At 40.7% G+C, this 27,627-nt stretch overlaps 1 protein-coding gene across 2 annotated transcripts in view; it reads right to left on the bottom strand.

Annotated features, from left to right (window-relative positions):
- Window positions 1-13,177: 13,177 nt before the first annotated feature.
- The window catches only part of LOC126215141 (all trans-polyprenyl-diphosphate synthase PDSS1), an 831,585-nt gene continuing 817,135 nt past the window's right edge, over window positions 13,178-27,627 (bottom strand). For both annotated transcript variants that reach the window (XM_049941804.1, XM_049941805.1), the window contains 2 exons: window positions 20,562-20,801; window positions 13,178-15,536 (listed from right to left, as the gene is read on the bottom strand). In XM_049941804.1, coding sequence (XP_049797761.1) covers window positions 20,580-20,801 — 222 coding nt within the window. In that variant the 3' untranslated portion in view covers window positions 13,178-15,536; window positions 20,562-20,579. The remainder of the gene's footprint in view (window positions 15,537-20,561; window positions 20,802-27,627) is intronic.

Below are 27,627 nucleotides of genomic sequence, written 5' to 3'. Positions count from 1 at the left end.
TAAAGACTATGACATGGGAACAAAACAGAGCAGGAAGTGCTACTAAGGAAATTTTGAGTAAAGACAAAGAGGTAGTGTACAAAGATCGTGACGATGTCCTCCAGAGATGGGAAGAATATATAAAAGAGCTATATGACACAAATACCAAACCAGAAACTCTGGAACTTGAATCACACAACAGTGTAAGTGATGACGAGAAAGGACCGACCATCATAATGGAAGAAGTAAAGTCTGCCATAACTGCAATGAAAAATGGCAAAGCGGTAGGTACAGATACAATACCAGGAGAAATACTAAAATGCTTGAGCTACGATGGAATAAGAGAAATATTGAGGTTACGTAATAAAATATATGACAGTGGTGAATGGCCTGAGGACTTTCTGACAACAGTAATGACCCCATTACCGAAAAAACAAGGAACCAAGAAATGCAGCAAGCACAGGACAATCAGCCTCATTTCACATGCAGCCAAAGTGATGTTAAGAATAATTAATAAAAGACTTGAAAAAGTAATGGAGGAAATCTTGGCGAGGAGCAGTTTGGCTTTAGATGGAATATGGGCACCAAAGATGCAATAGGGTTCCTATGAATCTTGGGAGAAAGGTTTATTGAAAAAGGAAGAGGCCTATATATGTGCTTCATCGATCTAGAAAAGGCATTTGACGGTTTGGGACAAGCTGGCGACTATAATTAGGGAAAAGAGAGTGGATTGGAAAACCAGAAGACTTATAAACTCATTATATCTTAATCAAAAAGTTTCAGTTAAAGTGAGAGGAGAAAGTACAAACTGGATCGGACTAGGAAAAGGAGTAAGACAAGGATGTTGTTTATCACCTACTCTTTTCAACCTCTACTTGGAAAATATGATTGACCAATGCTCATTAGTTGACAAAGGAGTAGAAATTGGAGGAAGAAGAGTAGGGTGTTTGAGATTTGCTGATGACATGGTTCTTCTAGCCACAGGGGAAAAAGAGTTAACAGGATTTGGTGGACACCATGGCAACTAATGGAAAAAAATATGGAATGAAAATTAACACAAATAAAACAAAAGTATTGGCACTAGGAGGAAATAAGGAAATAAAAATTATGCTGAATGGAGAAACACTAGAACAGATGCAAAATTTTAAGTATCTTGGAAGCAGGATAGACACCGGCTGGAAGTGCACCACAGAAATTAAAACAAGGACAGCAATGGCAAAAGTGTTTTATAAGAAAAGGAGAATCTTCTGCAGTGGTCTGGACAGAGAACTCAGAAAGAGACTCATAAAATGTCTTGTATGGAGTGCTCTTCTATATGGCGCTGAAACAAGGACTATGAGGAAAAAAGACAGAGAAAGGCTGGAGGCTTTTGAGATCTGGACATGGCAGAAGATGGAAAGAATAAGTTGGATGGACAGAGTAAAAAATGAAGAGGTACTGAGGAGAGTGGGAGAGAAAGGACAGTTACCAGATGTAATAAAGAGAAGAAAAAGAAACTGGATTGAACATATATTAAGAAAGAATGACGGACTGATAAAAAATTTTAGAAGGTTATGTAGAAGGAAAAGGAAGCGAGGAAGGAAGAGATTCCACATACTGGATGACATGATGGACAGTACAACATACAGCAGCCTTAAGAAGGAAGCAATGGATCGCAGAAAATGGAGAGGCAAAGGACCTGCTAACATAGCAAATAACTGATGATGATGATGATGCATAATAGATCATCGTTTTCAAGTCACAAAAACTGCACTAGGTGGATGCAAGTCCATAACCCATTACTGCAGGCATGAAAAAGGAAAGGAGTGGCTATATACATAAAATGTGGTGCCTGGAGACAGTGGCCATATGTATGTGAGCTGTGCTTGTGTGAATTTTGTTTACATTATCTACTTCAGAAGTGCTTCGTCCAAAATCTTAAATATTGTAACAATCCTTTTCATTGTGCCTGTCGGCAAATCAATGCCTCCTCTATATTGTGAGTAGCAGTCTGTCCTTTCCATATTGTTCCAATCCATTTTGGATAGTTCTGATGAGACCACTTTGAAAAAATAAAATAAACAGTTCATTTTTTTTGTTCATTTGCAGGTGCGAGCTTGCAATTCTGGTACACACTGAAATCCTGCGTCACAGTTCCATAACACACCACTAGAGCAGTTCGAGCAAAATGGTGAAGCCCAGTGATAAAGTGGAGTATTGTTGGATAAGCCAAACAACTGCCGTGAAAGTCTGGATTGGCCTCACATGGCTGCAACACTAACACTGCTTCCAGAACCAAACTATCAGACCATATTCAACTTTGTTTTGGCCGTTCTAGCAGAATCCTACAGTGCTGTGGCACGGGGGTTCTGATGAATACCAGGATTGGAGACGTGTACCTGTTTCTTCTGTTTTTCCATAACATTTACCCCATTTAGCATGGTGTCTATTTTCTCAGATTTTGCAAATTTTGTTTCATGACTAGCAAACTCAGCAACACTTTACCATGGCTAAATATGTATGGAAATTGGATATATGTCCTAATCTCCTTCTCCTACCCCCCTCCTCTTCCCCCCTCTCTCTGGTCTATCTCCTCCTCCTCCTCCTCCTCCCCCTCCTTCTGTCCATCTAAATGGTTAATGGGTAATTCAGTTGGGATCATCTGTATACAGGGTATGAGAGAGACATCTCCAGCTGCTGAATCTGTGAGGATGGTAGTTTCAATGACAGTATTTCGCATTGTTTCAGTCCACATATGGCTAGGATTACGAAGTTTCTGATGATTCAGGTTCCAAAGCAGTGTTATAATCATAAGTTGAGATAAACCATATATTCAACTTCCCAGACTTCTGTTGAAACCAACTGTGAGGAGGAAAAAGAGCCAAAACACACAATTGTGTATACAATTTTTGTTGTAAGTAATATATAATGAGAAAGAATATATATAGGAGAAACAAACTGGGTAATGGTTTAAATGCCCCACTATCATAGTTAAAATTGGCTGTCAGAAGGAAAATGAAACCACCGATTTTCACAGCACAGCATTTCCTTTCTCAAAAACAGTTTTCACCCTCGAGCAGGCGCACATGTGTATAAAGAGCACCAACTACAAACAACATCGTATTGTACCATTCCATTGTTGTTTTATAATGGCAACTCTGTATCTATTCCTTCATCACTGCCTCAGCTAACACAGTGATAAGTTGTACTGTCATAGGCCCAAGTGAGAGACAGTAATATTTAAAAAACAGTATGCTCAGTGAGAAAAAATTTGCAATCGATGCAAGAAAAGGACCCAAATTCTGAGCTAGCAGCACAATCTACATCTATATCTACATCCACATCCACTCATATCTTACATTCATGGTCCCTATGCGAAATGTTTGTTGGCAGCACTAGGATTGTTCTGCAGTCAGCTTCAGATGCCAGTTCTCTAAACTTTCTCAGTAAAGTTCTTCAAAATGAATGTCTTCTTCTCTCCAGGGATTCCCACTTGAGCTCCTAAAGCATATCCGTAACACTTGCATGCGGATCGAACCCACCAGTAACAAATCTAGCAGCTCGCCTCTGAATTTCTTCGATGTCTTCTTGTCTTCTTTCAATCCGACAAGGTGCAGACTGCAAACACTCGCTAACAGAACTCAAGAATAGACTGCACTAGCATCCTATATATGGCCTCCTTTACAGACAAACTACACTTTCCTAAAATCCTCCCAGTATACTGAAGTCAACCATTTGCCTTCCTCATCACAATCCTCATATGCCCATTCTACTTCATATCGCTTCACCAATGTTACGTCCATATATTTAAATGACACAACTGTGTCTAGCAGATACTACTAATGATGTATCTGAACATTACAGGTTTGTTTTTCTTACTCATCTTCATTAACTTAGTTCGCAGCTCGTGGTAGCGTTCTCGCTTCCTGCATACAGGGTCCCGGGTTCGATTCCCTGCGGGGTCAGGGATTTTCTCTGCCTCGAGATGACTGGGTGTTGTGTGTCTTTCATCATCATTTCATCCTCATTCACTCGCAAGTCGCCATAGTGGCGTTAAAGAACTTGTGGAGCAGCGGCTGAACTGCCTCGCGAGGGGTCTCCCAGCCACCAATGCCATACGCTCATTATTATTATTATTCATTAACTTCTATTTTTCTACATTAAGAGCCAGCTGCTATTCATCACATGAAGTATAAATTTTGTCTAGGTCATCTGGTATCAACCTGGAGTCACTTATCTTCAACACCTTCCTGTACACCACAGCATCATCAACGAAAAACCGCAGACTGCTGCCCACCCTGTCTGCCAGATCGTTTATGTATATAGAAAACAGTAACGGTTCTATCACATTTCCCTGGGGCACTTCTGATGTTACTCCTGTCTCCGATGAACACAATCCCATGATAGATAATTAATAATCGAGTAAACAAGTGGCAGGAATCTGATGCAACTATGCTGCTTAACACTCTGAAGGGGTCATTACTGTGGGGTGATACTTACATGCGGCAACAAAGTGATACAAAGGAACTTTATTGTATTACTGTTTAATTAAACTGTAATTTAGCTCACATAATATAAGTTTGTTTTATCACTGTTTAATTAAACTAAGATTAAACTGTGATTTTATTCACACATGTTTACATTGGTATTATAAAGACACCTATTCATAACATGTGTAGAAAGTACGCTGCACACTTGCTCGTGTTACGAAAATTAGCTGCCTGCTCGAGGATTAACAGTAAAGCTGTTTAAAAAAATATATACAGCCCATGTCTGTCTGAATGTTTATTAGAGTATCATATAAAAATCTGAAGTAAACTGGTTGAGAACGTCTCCAGATTTTTGCTAACAACATTGCTCCTTTATATAGTATGTGAACATTTATTATAGTATTGTGTAAAAAGTTAGAGTAAATACATTTGCAGTGACCTGTCATCAAGGTGAGCTAAGGGAGGCAAGTCAAGTGTACCATCTGTCTGTCTGAATTGTGTCAACTTTGTTCTGCATGTTGTCATATTTTAACTGATTGCTTATCATATTCACTGAGGCAGAAGTGAAGACCAGCCCAGCATTTACCTAAATAAGTGTGGGAAATAGGCTAAAAGCCACACTCAATTGTGGAACTTTATTTTTTTAAGTGAAAGACCTAAGTAAAGAAAAAGCCCCTGTAAATCTGAAATTCCCTCAGAACTATTTAGATCCTCAGGAGAGCCAACCATGATAAAATTATATCTAATGAATTCACAATTGCGAATAAGGACTACCAGCAGCTGAAGAATGGAATGACGACAATGAAAACTTTTGTCGGACCGGGACTCGAACCCGGAATTCCCATTTATTGTAAGCGGTCGCCTTACCATTTGATTATGCATTCATGACCCATGGCCAGACTCAAACTTCCATAACTTCCATATGTAGTCAACCATGTGTCTGCAACCTGTATTTGTAAATCCATTATGTATATTCCTGTACAGGTCAGACATTGTACTTGAAGGTAACTTGCCTGGTATCAGCACATAAGTACAATATTGCAATGCTGTGTTGTTCTGATTACGATGCCAAGTTCCTTCGGACATGTGTGCATATCCAAAGGAACAGGCACTGCAGCAACCACAGCTGTTACAAAACATATCAAATGAATTCGCAACTGCGAATAAGGACTACCATCAGCTGTACGATGGAATGATGACAACAAAAATTTGTGCCGAACTGGGTTTCAAAACCGGATTTCCCGCTTATCATGAGGGATTGCCTTATCATTTGGCTATCTGTGCATGACCAACGGCTGTACTCAAACTTCCGTATGTTGTAACCATGCATGTATGACCTGTATTTGTATATCCATTATGTATGTTCCCGTACAGGTCAGACGTTGTACTTGAAAGTCTGTCTGGACAAATGTTAACGTTGAACATTAAACTGAATTGTTAGGAAGTCTTTTCTGAAGGTATTACAATTCAGACAAAAGCTTTAGAAATGCTGTGCTTTAGGAGAATTCTGAAGATTAGATGGCTAGATAAAATAAATAACACACAGATACTCATCTGAATTGGGAGAAAAGAAAATTATTGGAGAGCTTGAGTAAAAGAATGGATAGGTTGATAGGACACATCTGGAGGCATTGAGGAATTGTCAATTTGACTAGTTTGATTAGATGTACTTTTCATTCCAGTCGATCCATAGTGAGCAGATCATCTGGGATGTGGAACATGGCAGAAAACAAAAATACACAATAAATATTTACAAAATAAGAACATATACGTTAATGCACCTTCCAGAGATCCTGAATAAAATTGCCCTTGTGGAAGTAGAAGTGGTAAAAAAAATAAAAACAAACAAACAATTTACAGCACTTATTTACAATAATTGCATTACTGTAAAAAATTTGTACACAAGTCAGATTGTATGCAGTATTCATATCGTGATATTATTAATAACATACATGCATCAATCACTTCTGCTACGAAATTCATCAATGGAGTAGAAGGAACTGGTCACCAATAAATCCTTTAGATTCTTCTCAAACTAAACTCTGTGTGTGTGTGTGGAGGGGGAGGGAGGGGGGGGGGGGGATTGTAAAAGGAATACAGGAAACAGGTTCAAATGTATGTACGTTGCAGAGACCACAACAACAACAAAAACTTCATGAACAACCGCCATACTACTGAGCACTTGGTCCCACAGTGCCTCAAAGTCGAGCACAATCTTCACCGTAACTCTGGTCAAAAGCCTTTACGTGGTGTATCTACTGAGGAGGTTATTACCTCTCTGTCACTTGTTCTTCACCCTAGCAGAACCTGGTTTCCCAAGAGAGAGATCAGGTGTTGGGTTCAGTGTGTGATAACAAAAAGTAACTTACAATGGAAAATCATTAACAATGTATCTTGGGGGGGGGGGGAGTAAATAAGAACAAACATAAGTCATTTACCTGTTTTCTTGAGCTCATCATAGTAGGAAGTAATTTAGGAGATAGCTATACATATAAGACAAACATTTATAAATCTGTCCCTCATAAAAAATGCAAGCTTAACACTGGCTGAAAATTAAAGTAGTTATCCATCCTTTACCACAGACACCTTGGATCACACATATGTTGATATCTTATGCTATATTTATAAATAACAGTGTCTGGAATGTAACTGCTTGGGGTGGAATCCTGAAATTCTCAGATTAACAAAGCTGAACTACCCCATAAATTTTCATCTCTGATGCAGACAGGTGTATCGCAGATTAGTCTCACTGAGTATGCTGAAACTTATGCTTGTTGGCTATGCATTACATAACTGCCATATTAACTGGTAATTTTGTTAATTAACAAGTTAACACAGTGACGCCTCCACACTTGCAGAAAAATTACAGTTGGATGTGGATGATGGGAGAATGAATCAGATTTGACCTTTTCATACAATGTTAACAAGACATAGAATGTTAAGGATTATGGTGAGTCTAATTCTTAAGGCACTGTCTTCTTCATTTTCTTCATCATGATAATAATGATGATAAGTATAGCTATTACATTTGTAAATATTACATCACCAACATTTCTTGTTGTTGCGGCTGAAAATTATCTGCGAAAACTGAAATCTATTTTAAGTGCTGATTATTGAATAATTATTCATCTTTCCACAAACTGTCATACACTAATAATCTAGGATCAAAGAAGAACACTCCCTAAAAAGCATAAGTGTCGAGTCATCAATATGCACACACAAAAGAAAGAAACCTTATTAGCTTTCGGGGTTATTCTTTGATGAGCTAGAGTAAAATACACACAGAAAACACTTGCATACACACAGCTATGGCCCTACATGGCGCCAGCCAATCCTATTTTGCTGCAAGTGGGCTGGTTGTGGGGGGGTGTAGGGTCAGGTAGGGTTGGGAGAAGGATGCAGGAGGTAAGGAGAGGGATTGGGGGTGGGTGGCTAGCAGCTCAGAGGGAGCTTGCCGGCTAAGAAAGTGGGGGAAGGGGGGTGGCGGCAGGTATAGCTGTAGTGACCGATTTGTAGTGGCACATACTCAAGGCGATGTGAACTGGGAGGGGGTGACAGGATGGAGGAAGGGGAAACTGTTGACTGGAGGGAGCAGAGACAGTGGGTAACCTGAGATTGAGGCCAGGATGACTATGGCAGCTGAGGACGTGTTGTAAGGATAATTCCCATCTGCATAGTTCGGAGAAGCAGGTGGTCGAAGGAAGAATCCAGATGCCTCAGTTTGTGAAGCAGCCATTGAAATTGAGCATATTGTGCCCAGCTGTATGTTCTACCATCCGGTGGTCAACTCTGTTCTTGACGACAGTTTGGTGGTGTCGTTCATCCCAGTGGACAGCTGGTTGGTAATCATACCAACATAAAACGTTGTGCAGTGTTTGCAGCAGAGTTGGTGTACGACACAGTTGTTTTCACAGGTGGCCCGGCCTCTGGTGGGGTAGTACAGTCGAACCTCGCATAGCAAAACAACTTACTCCATACAAATTAATGTAAAATAAGATAATGCATTCCGTGCAGAAAAAGTACTAAAAGTTTATTTTTCTCCTGCCATTTATTCAACAAAAATTATACATACAGTATTTTGTACTTCATTACTGATGATAGACAGCTAATTATTTTTTACTAGGAAGATATCTATAGTCATTTGTTTCTGCTGACACTCAACACTTGTTGAAAATGTGTTACAGCATTATCGTCAAACAAATTTGTAGCGCTCGTAGCGACTGCTTTATTGGAGTGATGATTTTCAATGTACAATGCAACCAGTTACCGTGCTTTCAGCTTTTCTCTTATTGTGCCAGAAGATTGCTGCTTTGCTGTTACCCCACCCTCCTCCTCCTACTCCTCTGAAGAACTCCTCTCCACAACTTCCTGCTGTGAAATGCACTGCAACTTTTCTCTTATTGTGCCAGAAGATTGCTGCTTTGCTGCTACCCCACCCTCCTCCTCCCACTCCTCTGAAGAACTCCTCTCCACAACTTCCTGCTGTGAAATGCACTGCAACTCCATAAGCTCTTTGGTGGTCACTTCTTGGCTATGATCGCCCACAAGCTCATCCATATCATTGTTATCCACTTCTAGTACCATGCTTTGGCCAAAGATATAATCTTGTTGACTACAGGTTCCACAGGTGCTGACTCAAATGCTCCAAAGTCAGATTCGACAACGCACTCCGGCCAAAACTTCTTTGAAGCAGAAGTGAAAGTTCTCTTGGTAACTCCTTCCCATGCCTTTTCGATCATCTTGATGCAGGCAACGATATTGAAGTGATATTTTCAAAACTCTCTGAGAGTGAGATTGGTAGCTTCAGCCAATTCAAAGCAATGCTTGAAGAGTGCTTTACTGTACTTCTTGAAGTTAGAAAAAATCTGCTGGTCTATAGGCTGGAGTAACAGAGAGGTGCTGGGAGGCAGAAATTGAACCTTGATAAATTGAAATTCTTCAAGGAGATGGTCTTGTAGGCCTGGAGAATGAACAGGAGTGTTGTCCATAACAAGCAAGACATGGAGTGGCAGATTCGTCTTAACTAAGTATTTGTTCACCAAAGGACCAAACACTTCATTGATCCAATCACAAAAAAGATAATATGTCACCTAAGCGTTATTGCTGGACCTCCTCACATTTAACCTGCTCTTCTGGACGTTGCACTTCTTGAAGGCTCATGGAGTTTCTGTATCGTAAACAAGCAGCTCTTTAATTTTCAAATCGCTGCTTGCATTGGCTTAATAGTAATGCGAGACAGTCTCATTGGCTTGTGACTGGGAAATGTATTCTCCTCTGCTGTTATAAAGGTATGTTCCCAGACTAGACCCATCTTGTCAGAATTAAAAACCTGTTGCAGCAGATATTCTGCTGCTATAAAGGTATGTTTCCAGAATAGACCTGTCTCGTTAGAATTAAAAATCTGTTGCAGCAGATAACGCTCAAAATCTACCGGCATCTTGAAGTTGCTGATAAAGTTCTCTGCTGCCTTTGTACCAGAGCAGGCTGCTTCGCCATGCCTCACAATGCTGCCGGTTCATCTCTTAAACTTCTCAAACCACCCACGGCTTCCCTTAAACACTTCTTCGGACACTGACGATCCTGCCATCTTCTTAACAAGGTCGCCAAAAATCACTCTCATCTTCTTGCAAACAATGTTCTTATTGATAGTGTTGCCTTGCAATTGCTTTTTATTTTTCCATATGAGGTGAACCTTTTGACATCATCCAGAATACAAAACTGATGTTCAGATACTCTTGTCACTCTATTTGCAGCATTATCTCCTTAATCTTGTCCTTGTTCTTGAGGATAGTGCAAATAGTTGATGTCGATAGATTGTATATGCGTGCTAAAATCAGCAATGATCCCACTACGCTTGCATTTTTTCACTGATTTTATGTTTCATTTCCAAGGTCATTTTCTTATGGTTGTCCTCTTTCAGTTTATCTCTGAGGACATTTCTCTGAAGGTTACTAAAATTTAAACACAAGAAAACACTGTGTGAACACAAGTTTAGAAAATTGTGTTATCACAAGCTGCACTAAGATGGTAGCAGAAGGAGTGCTAAACCTAGACTGCAGTATGCATTAAAGGCATTGTTCATGTGCCACTGCTGACAATGATAGGTGCTCATATTGTTGAACATTTCTCCCACTGCATGCGAACAGATAGTGATGTCACACTAAATTGTCGTCGCTTGTTACGCAAAACATTGCTCTGTTAAGCGAGTCACTTTTTACATTCGTTTTGCTCATTATGTGAGTTTCTCATTATAGGAGGTGTTCGTTAAGCAAGGGTCCACTGTATAAGCCCATTACAGGGCTGGAGTAGGAGGTGTTGGGTGTTTGGATTGGGCAGGTCTTGCACCTTAGTCCACAGCTATATATGATGGACTAGGATGTTGTGTAGATTGGGTGGGCGATGGAACAGCACTTCAGGTGGGAAAGATCAGGGTGTGATGTCCCTCACTTCAGGGCAGGGCAGGATGAGAGATAATCAAAGCCCTGGCAAAGGATATGGTTCATTGTTAAAGTTCATGGTGATACTTGGGGGGGGGGGGGGGGGTGCCTTTATAGCTGATTCTTGTGGGATGATGGGAGAATATGACACAGGAAATGTGATTTGGACTAGATTTTTGGAGTGTTGCCTGTCTGTGAGGGTCTTTGTGAGGTCTTCAGCATACTGGGCAAGGGAGTTCTTGTCACTGCAGATATGTTGTGCACAGATGGATAGGCTGTATGGGAAGAAATTTTGGTATGGAAGGGATGGCAGCTGTCGAAATGTAGGCACTGTTATAGGTTAGTGAGTTTAATGTGGATGGAGCCACCAGATAGCTGGAGTCAACATTCAGGTAGGTGGCACATTGGGCAGATGAGGACTAGGTAAAGAAGATGAGAGAAAAGGTGTTGAGGTTGTGAAGAAATGTGGATACGGTGCCTCAGCTCTGAGCCCAAATAACAACAGTGTCATCAATGGACCTGAACCAGAATAGGGGTTGGGAGTTTGGGGAGGCTACGAATGTTTTTTGTATATGGCCCTTTATGGGATTTGGCATAGAAGAGTGCCATGTGGGTGTCCATGGCTGTGCCACAGATTTGTATGTTAACTTTCCCTTCAAAGGAAAAGTAGTTGTGGATCAGTATGTAGTTGGTAAGGTGTGTAAAGAATGAAGTGGTGGGTCTGGACTCTGAAGGATATTGGGAGAGGAAGTGTTCGATGGTGGCAATGCCATAGGCATGAGGGATGCTAGAGTATAGGGATGTGGCAACAATGGTGATGTTTAGGGATCTGGGAGATACAGGTGCGAAGATGGTGGAAAGTCTGTAAAGGAAGCAGTTAGTAGCTTTGACATGGAAGGCTAGGTTTCAGGCAGTTGGTTGGATGTATTTGTCAACATGAGTGGGAATTCTTTCTGTGGGAGCACAACAGCCAGCTACAGTGGGGCATCCAGTATTGTTGGGTTTGTGTATTTTGAGGAGCATCTAAAAGGTGTGTGTCCAAGGTGGTGGTGTGGGTGAGGAAGGAGATGGACTTAGGTGAGAGGTTCTGGGAAGAGCCTATGAATCTCAGTTGGGATTTGGGTTATGTGAGACTTTTGGGATGGTATCACTACTGCAGAGTTTGTAAGTGGTGCAGTCAGGCTGCTGGTAAAAGCCTTCCATCAGGTAGTCACTGCCACTCATCGCGAAAGTAGTGGAGCCTTTGTTTGCATGGAGGATGATTAGATCTGGATCAGTTTTCAGGTTGGGTTATCTATGGCTGTCCTATATGCTGCAGCAAGGTTAGTGTTCTTAGGAAGGGACCAGGGGAAGGATGGTGAGGCCAGGCTGGAGATAAGGAATTAGTTGGAGCTGACTGGGGGTTGGTTAGGTGGAAGAGGAGGAGAGTCATAGTTGGATAGTGGAATGAACAGGAAGAGGCGAAGTTCAATGATAGGGACTGGTAGAAAAGAAGTGTTTCCATTGCAGGGATGAGGATAAGGAGGGTAATGCCTGACAAATCCAACAGTTTGTCCTTCCTCCATCCTGTCATGCCCTCCCAATTCACATCCCCACACAGCCTTCAAGCATTTGTCGCTTTCCACTGGCCGCTACAACTATAGCTGACACCTCTACCTCCCAAATTCCAGCCAGCAAACTGACCTCCTCCGGGCTGCTAGCCACCGACCTTCAAGTCCTTTCCTTACCTCCCACCTCTCTCTCTCTCTAAATACCCCATCTGACACTACCCCCACCACAACCAGCCTACCTGTGTAAAATAGCATTGGCACCATGTAGGGGCATAGGTGTGTGTGTGTGTGTGTGTGTGTGTGTGTGTGTGTGCGTGTGTGTAGGGGGCAGTGGGGCACGCACGTGCATCAAAGGATATATTCTACAAGAGCTTTCCTACAACACTTCTATGCTAATAATCTGAAGCTGAACAAGATATGATTATGCAGTTCAGCAAGGACAGAATCAAATACCTTTCAGGGAAGATCAGTAGCTTTCTTTGGTCTGGGACCTGTGTATGCTACATTCTCTGTTCTTAAATGTTGAATTGTTTCCTCTGTCATCATGTATCTAAAGTAGGAATGGGGAACCTGCATGATACTCACCTAACTATGTCCTGTGACTTGTAAGAGATCACCCAAATAAATGTCCTTTATGCTGAAATATACATATTTATTTATTCTAAGGGTTCATATATGGTTAAGTATATGCAACACAATTGTTTCTATAACATTTTATTATAAAAAAAGAGAGATACACTGATAATGATGATCCCAATATACATATGTAGTCTACATGTCCAAATCCTGTCCCTTTAACCACAGATAAATATTCGCACTTGCGCAGAGCTTGTGTTTTAGTTCAATACATATATGTACATTCTCTGTTACAAAATAATATTTACAGAATCTGTGAAATACAGATTCATCTTCTACTGAGTTCCAAGAAGCAACTGATTTGAGAAAACATTCTGTGATTGCAGGAAAGCACTTTTGGATGGATACATATATACATATATATATATTTATATAAATAACACTAACACACGACTGTAACAGCAAAGTTTAAAATTTGTATCCAACCAAAAGCTGCTTCTTGTTACTACCACATATATAAGATGTGGGTACCTAATAGGTGTCCATTTGAATTAAATGTTGATTGTGTCTTCCTAGTGCATACACACGTTGTCATGAAACGAAACCACAGATACACAAAAAATGAAAAAAGGTGGCAAACTTTTAAGTGAGCAACAATTCATTTTTTTTTCAAAATTAGTAAATGGTATACTTTTATATTATACACATGTTGATAACTTTCCTTCATATAAGAAATTAGATTTATGTATAAAATATGAGTTAACAAAATTTAACAATACAATATTTGAAGAATAATTAAAGTATTTTTGAAATGTTGAAAAATATGGGTATATAACAATTATGAATTATAATAACAAGGTACACAAAACTGGTGTGAGCATTACTTTTACGATATGCTGCCAACAAGTACATTGCCTTCAAATCCAGTTAAAATGATGCACAAAAATATACTTTTATCATATTAGCAACAATACAAACTTGAACATGACTGGCCACAGCTCATATCTGAAGAACATTTTGTTCTTAGTTATGATCCAGGTAACTTTAACTGTAACCACGCACCAGCTGACATGATTCCTGTAACAGCAGCTGGATAAAACTAAATTTTAAGTTTTTGTTTTTATTTGGCCCCTGGTGACAGAAGCATTATTTCCCTGTGACAGTGCTTTACAGCACTCTCTTCATTACACTGGGATAGAATAAGGCTGGTTTCTCTGGACATAAATGTATGTGGGAAAGAGGAGAAGAGAAGTAGGCAGATGAAAGAGAAGGTTGTTCATTTTACATATCAATTTTCTGAGAAATTTAAAATCATATTGAGCTTGCATTTTTAATTGTAGAGTTTAGAATGAGTATGTCCTAAGGATTCACTGAGAACAAACTCTCAGATGCTGCCGGTCAGATATTCAGGCATGACACTGACAGAGAAACTGAATAATTCATTTTCTACTATAAGGCAATCTATACATACAGGGCAGTCTATACATACATATGAACAAATTTTCTGTTCCAGGTAAATGTGGCAAACTATCTTAAGTATAAAAACTCTTTTTTTCTATTTTATAATCTGCCAAATATTCAGACTGTGTGTCCCCTTATAATATGAAAATAACTGTTCATTAACATCTCAGGTAGCTTTAAGGCAATAAGTGTATTAGATTTTCACCCTTATTTTCATCATGTATAGCACACATGCATTATTCTTGACAAACAACAAACACAGAATCTTGTGTATAGGCCTTTACACATTACCCAGGAAACTTTATTACACCAATCAAATATCATTAAACTGCAATAATAAAAATGTATACTCATATATATAACAAGAAATGTGTAGCTTCATGTTTTGCATAAAAGCAGACACTTCCCAAGAACGCACATTTGTTTTTCCAAAAATAAAAATAAAAATAAAAATTACCTTCTGACACTACATATGGAAATATTTCATGGACTGCAGGTTACAATGTGCTATCAGTGTACATTGGCAAGTGAACACACATTTTTCACAGTGAAGGACAAACCACAATATAAGTTATTGTGGTACACATTGGCAGTGTTCAATGAAATGGAAAAGATAAAAGGAAAATGAAGCCGCTTCTGAAAGATAAATAGTGGACTATTATGAGATTAATATTTAGTAACCATTCAAAAATCCTCTATTTAGATCATCCAAGATATCAAACGCTGCTGTAGTTCCAGCCACAAAATATAATGAAATTATCAATAGATGGCACGGCATCATTTTCCTTATATCCAGAATGGCTTCACGAAGTGTCCCGAAAGATATTTCATGGTGAATCCATCGAGAATGCCACAGGAAATCGGGCAGCTGAACAACACGTTACTAAGACTACTCTTTCAGCTTTGCTGCAGTTTTGTGCTCGCAGGTTTATCAGAGGAGGCGTACCGCAGAAATGGCTCCGACCTCCCTGCCGTATGCAGGGCCGGGAGTGTGTTGCAAATGCATGCATTTCCTGCATTTGTGCTCTACATTCTACAGTGGAGTACTATGACATATTGGCCACCTGCAAAAGGCAAAAAGAAACTTGTCAAACTGTGTTTCACCTCACAACTCCCCCCCCCCCCCCCCCACACACACACACACACACACGCACACGCACGAAACAATAATCTGTGGCATAGAGCATTGTTATCCTTAAACTCACTCAGTCTTGTAATTAGAGATATGTAGAATGAAGAATATCACAGCACATCCAATTACAAACAATCCCTAGTGCTGATGTCTACTAGCATGCAGAACATCAATAGTCTGCAAGATTCAAGAACCACGCCTTCAACAACAGCTGCTACAGGAAACATTTACTTTGGATGGGCTCAGTACCATATCCATTATGTAACTCTGGTACAGAATATGATGCAGACCACATCTTCTTTGACTGATGGAACAGATACAATGATACACATCAATACAATGTTCCCCTCTGCCAGTTTCTATGACCTGCTATACTTTAAAGACTTTTTAGTACACTTCTGTTACATTCATTTTGAAATTGGCACTGTATTTTATCTTTTTTGCAACATTGATAAAAATTCAATAAAAAATGCATGTGGAAGCTGAGGAGGAGGAGGGGTGCAGGGGGGGGGGGGGGTTGAAACTGTCTGTATGTGTATATGAAAGAAGTAATACATGTGATCTAGCCTAGATGGACTTAGTTTATAAGCATAGGTGAATAGGAGCATCATCATGTAATGTCTAATATAATTTCCTTAGCTTTGGCAAACTTAGGAAATGTGCATTTGTCTAACCTGTTTTTAAAAACTACTGCATTTAATTTGTCACTAATTTAAAGTAATTATCTGATGAAAAGCATATCACTTCTACTGAATTTCTTTTGGAACATCATTTCCAGACACTTTTCTGTATTAAATGAAAAGTTGCTCCTGCCTCAGGTGTGTACATCCAACACCTTTGCTTGTTTATATAAGTGATTAATCTATCATCCTTATAGGCATGATGTTGTTAAACATCAAACAATGGAAATTCCAGTTAGGAATATCAACAATGAAGTAAAAGATAGATTGCTACTTATTGTAAAGAAGGCATTTCAAATTGCAGACAGGCACAATTAAAAGATACTCACATATAGCTTTCAGTCACAGCCTTCATCAGTAAAGAGAGAATCTCACACACACATAAAGGAAGCACACCTCACACACACACACACACACACACACACACACACAAACGACCACCAACTCCAGCATCTCAAGCCAGAATGCATTCAGGCATGAGATGCTCGAGTTGGCGGTTTTGTGTGTGTGTGTGTGTGTGTGTGTGTGTGTGTGTGTGTGTGTGTGTGTGAATATTGTCTGTCTCTCTTTACTGATAAAGGCTGTAGCCGAAAGCTGTATGTAAGTCTTTCAATTGTGCCTCTCTGCAACTTGACGTGTCTTCTTTACAGTAAGTAGCAATCTATCTTTTCCTAGACTTTGCTAAATATTATATTTTTGTTTCATCTGACATGTGTGGAAAACTGCACAGCTGGGACAGCCAGTGCCTATGGGTGTAGTAGTTACGTGACCACATCACCAGTTGCCATTAGCCAATAGATGGTTGCCTTTGAAGTACTGCCTCAGAGAAAATGATTCCAGTCACGAACATGGAAAGCAGAAGAACAACATTTTAATTCTGTGCGAGTGGACCGTATGTCTTTATTGTCAGTTATAGTTTCACTCTCTGAATATTTACACCCTTTTAATTCTAAACACAAAGTTTGATCACTCAAACAATAAATCTTATTTTTACCAAATATGTGGGTTTGCTCATTCTTTAAGTAAATTAGGAGAATACTGATAATTGTAGGGATAAATAAAATGAGAAATATTCTTTCTATTAACTCAAAATGTAAATGGAAACTTTTCACACTGTACCACCTCATACCAAGTCCCACAAACACATGACTGATTGCTCTCCATACCAGACTTACACTGAAGACACTGCAATAAGAGGGGGTTAATAAATATCTGTCTAAAGAATAACAACTTATTTCTCCCTTCAAAAACTAATTTTAATTTCAACATGGAGTCCAATTAGGGAAAAATACCTCTCTCAATGAGTTGGCCTATTTTTAACCTTTCCAAAAATAAAATTGCTAAATGAGTTTCTCTTGATGATGATTTCCCCATCTGAATAGAATTTTTTATCTATGAGACATTTCCACATGTTTGGGAACAAGAAAAAATTGCAGGTAGCCACAATGAGAAAATACAGGGGATAGTGGGAAGGAGAAGCAATTCATAACACAACTCATGCTGTTTTGGAACGACAACTCCAGGTGAAGGTGTTGACACAATGTGAAGGTGAAACACCACTTTCTTTTTCATGAAATGGAACTGTGTTTCCTTCAGTTTCTTGTTGAAGAGGTCCAATAAAAAAGGTCCAGTTATCTCTCTTCCTTTCTCTGGCAGCCTTCACATCCCAAAACATTGTCATATATAGTATGTAGTATACAGTAGTATACAGTACTTTACAATTTATCAGTGACCGGTTTCAGATGGCAAGCATCCATTACCAAGTTTCAAATAGTGATGTAGCTCTCCCTTTATACCCACAACAAGCTCCGAATTGTTCACATTAATGCAGAATGTGTATCCCACACTGGACTGGCTTACCTTCATACACAGGTGATCAACTGTTGCCATGCTTAGCACATTCTCCAGATATCTCAGCCATTGAAAACATCTGGCCATGGATTGCCAAGACACTGGCATGCCACCACTTGTCAGCCACTATGATGAATCAACTCTGGCACAATGCTGATCTCAAAGATGAGGCACATCCGCCAATCTTAAATCATCATAAGTGTAACAGATGTTGTCCTAATTACTGGCTATGCAAACCAGAATGATTGTGTCGTGTGCCCAAAGATGCCTCGTATTGATACGAAAGCTGTCACCGGGCACACTTCTCTCTGCTGGACGCCTCCTGATATCGTTGCACTGTCTGTGTAGATACTCATTTTTCTGCATAAAAAAAAACCATTTCTGGACTGAAAGTATGTGCTTTGGCCATATTAACTTGCACGGCTAAGTAGACAACACAACCGTCCACTTGGGTGTTAACCATGTGGGGCCACAGATTCTGCACAGCATCAAATTTGACTGAGCAAGGTGGCATAGTGGTTAGCACACTAGGCTCGCATTCGGGAGGATGATGGTTCAAACCCGCATCTGGCCATCCTCATTTAGATTTTCCACAATTTTCCTAAACCACTTCAGGCAAATGCTGGGATGGTTCCTTCGACAGGGCATGGCTGATTTTCTTCCCGAGTTTGTACTCCATCTCTAATGACCTTTTTGTTGACGGGCTGTTGAAAACTAACCTCTCAAATTTGGAACTCCTAAGCCCGTTTCATAGTTGAATGACATTTGTGGGATCCTGACCAAAATGAGTACCAACATCGCTGAATGGAAAACTGCAGTTTGGATACGTCACTATGCTACTACTGTCAAATTCTTACATCTGCTGGTCCATGTTTCTCCTCCTCACACAGGCACAACACAACCTTCTTGCAAACCTCTAACGTTTGAATGCTATTTCTGAATGAGACACACACTGTATTACTTTTCCCTACATACATAATGTAGATGGCACTACTCCCCTCCTTTGTGCAACTGTGCACAAATACCAATCATACGCATATCTGTGTATGAGGTGTGTGAGAAAAGCACTGGGACTGATTTTTTGTCTACCAAAGTTTTTTTTTTCCCAAACAAGAGTACTGTTCCCTTCAAAGTAGTTCCTTTCGGCAAGTGTACACCGATGGAGTCGTCGTTCCCAGTCCTGGTAGCAGCACTGAAAGGCTTCAACTGGTAGGGCCTTTAACATGCTGGTCACATTTGAATGTTCTCCATAGTACCAAAAGGACACTTTTAAGACATTTTTCAATTTCGGGAAAAGAAAAAAATCACAAAGACTCAGATCGGGAGAGGGGGCTGTGGAACAAGAGGAATGCATTCTGAGGTCAAAAATTCTGTGATGGAAATGACCGTCTGACACAGGGTGTTGTCACACTGCAGCATCCACTTGTCTGCAATTTCTGGACTCCCTCGATTCACCCTTACCCTGAGCCTTTCAACATCATCTTTGTAAAATACTTTATTGACAGTGTCTCGGAGGCACAAATTCTTTGTGCACAATACACCTACTGTCAAAAAAGCAAATCGCCATCATTCTGAACTTTGATTTGCTCATTCAAGCTTTTTTCGGCTGAAGAGATATCTCAATTGTCCACTCCTCACTTTGCTGCTTTTTGTCAGGATCATATTCAAAAATCCAGGACTCGTCACCTGTGATCACACAACCGATCCACTCGTGGTAATTGGCAGTCTTCTCCAGATCTTCGTACACATTTCTTCGGTTGTCCTTCTGCTCGGTCAGAAAGATTTTTGACACCATCTTGCCACAAACCTTTTGCTTATGCAAATCTTCTGTCAAAATTTGATGTATGCTGTATGGTGAAAGTCTTTAAGTTTAACAGGTCACCCATCATCCTTATTGTTAAATGTCGGTCTGATCTCTCAAGAGCGTGGAAAGACTTGTGCTCTCCATAAGGGGTATTCTCCATAGGCCTGTTCCAGTTTTCATAGGACACACTTGCCAATCCCCTAAGTTCAACACAAAACTAGATTGCATAACGTCCCTCTAAATTCTGCTCTTCCAGTTTTGTAACACACAATAAAAACTCTTCAAAGATCACTCAATGGCTACAGAGCTGAAATTCAGAGCATCTGTAAGGAATGAAGACAATGGTCTATACAAGTAGAACAACACAGCTTTGCCGGTCTTCTCGCAGCGTTGCCACTCTTGTTACTTTTCTCACTCTCCTCGTGTTTAGCACACTTTGAGACAATTTGATGTTTTTTTGCATGCTGTGTTCATTGTCCTGCATTTTTAATGACCGGCAGTGTAATTTCACTGCTACATTTGTCTCACAGAATGCTGCTAAGTGTACACAGAGCTTTTTGTCTCCCTCTATTTGGTCAAAACTGGGCGGACAGGCCAGTAACGAGTTCAAAATAGGACTCACCTGCGGCGGTAGCCAGTGCTACTTCATGCGGTTGATGACGAGGCTGGTGACGACGCCGAGTGCCTTCTGGTAGGGTGACTCGCTCAGGCGCGCGGCCAGCCGCTCCGCTTCTGCGCAGTGCTTGCGCGCCAGCATCTGCGTCTGCTCGAGGCCCCGCGACCGGTGCACCAGTTCGAAGGCGCGTTCCACATCACCTGCCTCTTGGAATCTCCGCATTATCATCGGATTCAGCTCCGGGTACTGAAATGTATGAAATGACAGTGTACGTCGTACTCCGTGAAAATGCAAATGTTATTACAACACGTCTGCTGAGCTTCTTTTCAACTCCCGCAATTTTAATTATCCCTGCAATCTCTATTGTGACCTTTATTACAATGTCTCTTCATTTTTTTCATAAATACTGTGGATGAATATCACACAACTGAAATTCCAGAACTCACAAAAAGTATATATGAAGAGTCACATACATCTATTTAAGGGAAAAGGAATTGAAATGGCAGAGCACCAATCTAAGTTTAAGTCAAAGGTGTAGAGCATTATTTGTACTTTCTAATATCTACATAAATGAACTATCATTTTACCTTACAATCTTGAAAATCCAGACTGTATGCTGACAATGTTACTTGCAGACAATCTGGTAAATATTGCTAACAATAAGAATAATCTACAAACAACAGGATATCAATCACAAAAAATCTGTGTATCAGACAATTTGCAGATCTCATAAACAAAACGAAGTTTAAAGCATTTTACAGAAAAGATAAAATTATTTTTCTGATAAATTCAAATCTATATTTAATGCAAAAGTAGTAGCGCAGGTAACAAATTTTAAATACTTAAGATGTGAGACATTAAACGAAAACAAAACTGATTTTCAACCTGACATAATAGAAATTTAACTTAATGAGTGGTACTATTAGGTGACCTTTACGAGGGAAAGTAAGGATAGACAAACCTCTCAAATTTTATGATACACAGTTTTATTGCATGAAATTTAAATGTGGATAACAGCAAATGAGGATATGCTATGGTCAAGAGTGCAAAAATGAGATTTCTCATACATTTAGCAGGATCTGAAAGATCAAAAGGAAAATACATGGAGAATATGAGCAGAATTAGAATTAACGTCTCTAATGAAAATTATACTATAGACATATAAACCAAAAGGACAACACAGGGAAACCCAAAACCCGATGGGAGGACTTAGACTAATCTCTATAAGTAGGCATAAGATGCAAAGATAGATATGTGTACAAAACCAAGAAGATGGTGATGGTGATACATCCCCAGATATCTGAAGACAACAATAATGGTGATGATGGCTATTTTTATGCGAAATGACAAAACGATGTGAGTTGAGAAGGGGATGATTTCCCTAATTTATCTCACAATTTCAGTACTCCATAAACATCATTGTCATTGTGACTGTTTCTGTCCAAATTACATAAATTGCTCTCACTTCCTATTGTGACATGAATTAATTACAAAGTCTACAGCTCTCAAAACAGAATTTCCACTAGTCCACACATAGTCCCACTAGGATGTTGAGAAATGTGCTGCAATTTTTGTCACCCAGCCAGTCATGTCCCACCATGCTCTTTTTAAGTTCCACTTTAGCTTAATTTGGGCCATATGGCATTATTTAAGAACCATGGCAGACGGGCAATGAGGGGATCAAATTTTTTTATGCAAATCTAGATTTAGGTTTACTGCAGTTTTCCAAAAACCCTTAAGATGAATGCCAGAATGGTCCCTTTGAAATGGATACTACCAATTTATTTCACAAAACTGTATAATACAAGGTGTTGACTTTGACTAATGATATAATCAATGTGATAACCTCAGGGGCATAATATGCTGCATGTTTTAAAATACAACACACAAACAAACACAAAGATACACACAAAATTCAAGCTTTCGCAACAAACTGTTGCCTCATCAGGAAAGAGGGAAGGAGAGGGAAAGACAAAAGGATGTGGGTTTTAAGGGAGAGGGTAAGGAGTCATTCCAATCCCGGGAGCGGAAAGACTTACCTTAGGGGGAAAAAAGGACGGGTATACACTCGCACACACACACATATCCCACCCACAAGCTGCTTGTGAGATGTCTGCTTGTGTCTGTATATGTGTGGATGGATATGTGTGTGTGTGCGCGAGTGTATACCTGTCCTTTTTTCCCCCTAAGGTAAGTCTTTCCGCTCCCGGGATTGGAATGACTCCTTACCCTCTCCCCTAAAACCCACATCCTTTCGTCTTTCCCTCTCCTTCCCTCTTTCCTGATGAGGCAACAGTTTGTTGCGAAAGCTTGAATTCTGTGTGTGTGTTTGTGTGTCTATCGACCTGCCAGCGCTTTCGTTCGGTAAGTCACATCATCTTTGTTTTTAGATGTATTTTTCCCACGTGGAATGTTTCCCTCACGTGGAATGTTTCCCTCTATATATATATATATACACATATATATATACATATATATATATATATATATATATATATATATATATATATATATATATATATATATATATATATATATATATATATGGTTATAATAGAGGGAAACATTCCACGTAGGAAAAATATATCTAAAAACAAAGATGATGTGACTTACTAAATGAAAGTGCTGGCAGGTCGACAGACACACAAACAAACACAAACACAAACATACACACAAAATTCAAGCTTTCGCAACAAACTGTTGCCTCATCAGGAAAGAGGGAAGGAGAGGGAAAGACGAAAGGATGTGGGTTTTAAGGGAGAGGGTAAGGAGTTATTCCAATCCCGGGAGCGGAAAGACCTTAGGGAGAAAAAGGACGTGTATACACTCGCACACACACACATACCCATCCACACATATACAGACACAAGCAGACATCTCACAAGCGGAAGTGAAGAGGCAAAGATGATGTTGAATGACAGGTGAGGTATGAGTGGCAGCAACTTGAAATTAGCGGAGATTGAGGCCTGCTGGGTAACGGGAAGAGAGGATATATTGAAGAGCAAGTTCCCATCTCCGGAGTTCGAATAGGTTGGTGTTGGTGGAAAGTATCCAGATAACCCGGACGGTGTAACACTGCGCCAAGATGTGTTGGCCGTGCACCAAGGCATGTTTAGCCACAGGGTGATCCTCATTACCAACAAACACTGTCTGCCTGTGTCCATTCATGCGAATGGACAGTTTGTTGCTGGTCATTCCCACATAGAATGCATCACAGTGTAGGCAGGTCAGTTGGTAAATCACATGGGTGCTTTCACATGTGGCTCTGCCTTTGATCGTGTACACCTTCCGGGTTACAGGACTGGAGTAGGTGGTGGTGGGAGGGTGCATGGGTCAGGTTTTACACCGGGGGCGGTTACAAGGATAGGAGCCAGAGGGTAGGGAAGGTGGTTTGGGGATTTCATAGGGATGAACTAACAGGTTACGAAGGTTAGGTGGATGGCGGAAAGACACTCTTGGTGGAGTGGGGAGGATTTCATGAAGGATGGATCTCATTTCAGGGCAGGATTTGAGGAAGTCGTATCCCTGCTGGAGAGCCACATTCAGAGTCTGGTCCAGTCCCGGAAAGTATCCTGTCACAAGTGGGGCTTTTTGTGGTTCTTCTGTGGGGGATTCTGGGTTCGAGGGGATGAGGAAGTGGCTCTGGTTATTTGCTTCTGTACCAGGTCGGGAGGGTAGTTGCGAGATGCGAAAGCTGTTGTCAGGTTGTTGGTGTAATGGTTCAGGGATTCCGGACTGGAGCAGATTCGTTTGCCACGAAGACCTAGGCTGTAGGGAAGGGACCGTTTGATGTGGAATGGGTGGCAGCTGTCATAATGCAGGTACTGTTGCTTGTTGGTGGGTTTGATGTGGACGGACGTGTGAAGCTGGCCATTGGACAGGTGGAGGTCAACGTCAAGGAAAGTGGCATGGGATTTGGAGTAGGACCAGGTGAATCTGCTGGAACCAAAGGAGTTGAGGTTGGAGAGGAAATTCTGAAGTTCTTCTTCACTGTGAGTCCAGATCTTGAAGATGTCATCAATAAGTCTGTACCAAACTTTGGGTTGGCAGGCCTGGGTAACCAAGAAGGCTTCCTCTAAGCGACCCATGAATAGGTTGGCGTACGAGGGGGCCATCCTGGTACCCATGGCTGTTCCCTTTAATTGTTGGTATGTCTGGCCTTCAAAAGTGAAGAAGTTGTGGGTCAGGATGAAGCTGGCTAAGGTGATGAGGAAAGAGGTTTTAGGTAGGGTGGCAGGTGATCGGCGTGAAAGGAAGTGCTCCATCGCAGCGAGGCCCTGGATGTGCGGAATATTTGTGTATAAGGAAGTGGCATCAATGGTTACAAGGATGGTTTCCGGGGGTAACAGATTGGGTAAGGATTCCAGGCGTTCGAGAAAGTGGTTGGTGTCTTTGATGAAGGATGGGAGACTGCATGTAATGGGTTGAAGGTGTTGGTCTACGTAGGCAGAGATACGTTCTGTGGGGGCTTGGTAACCAGCTACAATGGGGCGGCCGGGATGATTGGGTTTGTGGATTTTAGGAAGAAGGTAGAAGGTAGAGGTGCGGGGTGTCGGTGGGGTCAGGAGGTTGATGGAGTCAGGTGAAAGGTTTTGCAGGGGGCCTAAGGTTCTGAGGATTCCTCAAAGCTCCGCCTGGACATCGGGAATGGGGTTACCTTGGCAAACTTTGTATGTGGTGTTGTCTGAAAGCTGACGCAGTCCCTCAGCCACATACTCCCGACGACCAAGTACCACGGTCGTGGAACCCTTGTCCGCCGGAAGAATGACGATGGATCGGTCAGCCTTCAGTTCACGGATAGCCTGGGCTTCAGCAGTGGTGAAGTTGGGAGTAGGATCAAGGTTTTTTAAGAAGGATTGAGATGCAAGGCTGGAAGTCAGAAATTCCTGGAAGGTTTGGAGAGGGTGATTTTGAGGAAGAGGAGGTGGGTCCCGCTGCGACGGAGGACGGAACTGTTCCAGGCAGGGTTCAATTTGGATGGTGTCTTGGGGAGTTGGATCATTAGGAGTAGGATTAGGATCATTTTTCTTTGTGGCAAAGTGATATTTCCAGCAGAGAGTACGAGTGTAGGACAGTAAATCTTTGACGAGGGCTGTTTGGTTGAATCTGGGAGTGGGGCTGAAGGTGAGGCCTTTGGATAGGACAGAGGTTTCGGATTGGGAGAGAGGTTTGGAGGAAAGGTTAACTACTGAATTAGGGTGTTGTGGTTCCAGGTTGTGTTGATTGGAATTTTGAGGTTTTGGAGGGAGTGGAGCTGGAAGTGGGAGATTGAGTAGATGGAAGAGACTGGATTGGTGTGCAATGAGAGGAGGTTGAGGTTTGCTGGAAAGGTTGTGAAGGGTGAGTGAGTTGCCTTTCCGGAGGTGGGAAACCAGGATGTTGGATAGTTTTTTGAGGTGGAGGGTGGCATGCTGTCATTCAACATCATCTTTGCCTCTTCACTTCTGCCTCGACTGACATCTCTGCCCAAACTCTTTGTCTTTAAATATGTCTGCTTGTGTCTGTATATGTGTGGATGGATATGTGTGTGTGTGTGTGTGTGTGTGTGTGTGTGTGTGCGAGTGTATACCTGTCCTTTTTTCCCCCTAAGGTAAGTCTTTCCGCTCCCGGGATTGGAATGACTCCTTACCCTCTCCCCTAAAACCCACATCCTTTCGTCTTTCCCTCTCCTTCCCTCTTTCCTGATGAGGCAACAGTTTGTTGCGAAAGCTTGAATTTTGTGTGTATGTATGTGTTTGTTTGTGTGTCTGTCGACCTGCCAGCACTATATATATATATATATATATATATATATATATATATATATATATATATATATATATATAAAAAAACAAAGATGATGTGACTTACCGAACGAAAGCGCTGGCAGGTCGATAGATACACAAACAAACACGAACACACACACAAAAAATTCAAGCTTTCACAACAAACTGTTGCCTCATCAGGAAAGAGGGGAAGGAGAGGGAAAGACGAAAGGATGTGGGTTTTAAGGGAGAGGGTAAGGAGTCATTCCAATCCCGGGAGCGGAAAGACTTACCTTAGGGGGGGAAAAAGGACAGGTATACACTCGCACACACACACACACATCCATCCACACATATACAGAGACAAGCAGACATATTTAAAGTCGATATTATATATATAATAGAGGGAAACATTCCACGTGGGAAAAATATATCTAAAAACAAAGATGATGTGACTTACCGAACGAACGCGCTGGCAGGTCGATAGACACACAAACAAACACAAACACACACACAAAATTCAAGCTTTCGCAACAAACTGTTGCCTCATCAGGAAAGAGGGAAGGAGAGGGAAAGACGAAACGATGTGGGTTTTAAGGGAGAGGGTAAGGAGTCATTCCAATCCCGGGAGCGGAAAGACTTACCTTGGGGACGGGTATACACTCGCACACACACACATATCCATCCACACATATACAGACACAAGCAGACATATCAGATATACTACCAATTTATTTCACAAAACTGTATAATACAAGGTGTTGACTTTGACTAATGATATAATCAATGCGATAACCTCAGGGGCATAATATGCTGCATGTTTTAAAATACAACACACAAACAAACACAAACATACTCACATCGTTTTGTCATTTCGCATAAAAATAGCCATCATCACCATTATTGTTGTCTTCAGATATCAGATCGTCAGCTGCAGTGGAAACCTATATCCTGTCAGGAAAACTACAGACAACCAAAACGTTGTTTACTGGAGAGAAATGTAAACATCATTCCTCGCAAATGAAAAAAAAAAGAGAGAGAGTAATATGAAAAATACAGGGATGATATTGATATCATAAAGTTCTCCCCCCCCCCCTCTCTTCTTCTTCTTCTTCTTCTTCTTCTTTTTTAACATGTTATGCAAATCATGAAAGTTGATCTGTAAAATAATTTTCCATGCATCACTTTTTACATTAGACTTTTGTGTGTGTTTTGTTCAAATGGATAAATTTTAATGGTAAGTAGGTGTACCAACCACAAGCAAATGCAATTTTTTTAACGAATTCCTCTAAAATGTTTATAGAAGTTTTAAAACAACTGATTTTGAG

Source organism: Schistocerca nitens, chromosome 12 (genome assembly GCF_023898315.1).
Source record: "Schistocerca nitens isolate TAMUIC-IGC-003100 chromosome 12, iqSchNite1.1, whole genome shotgun sequence".
NCBI lineage: Eukaryota > Metazoa > Arthropoda > Insecta > Orthoptera > Acrididae > Schistocerca > Schistocerca nitens.
This window is presented reverse-complemented; position numbering and strand designations above follow the sequence as displayed.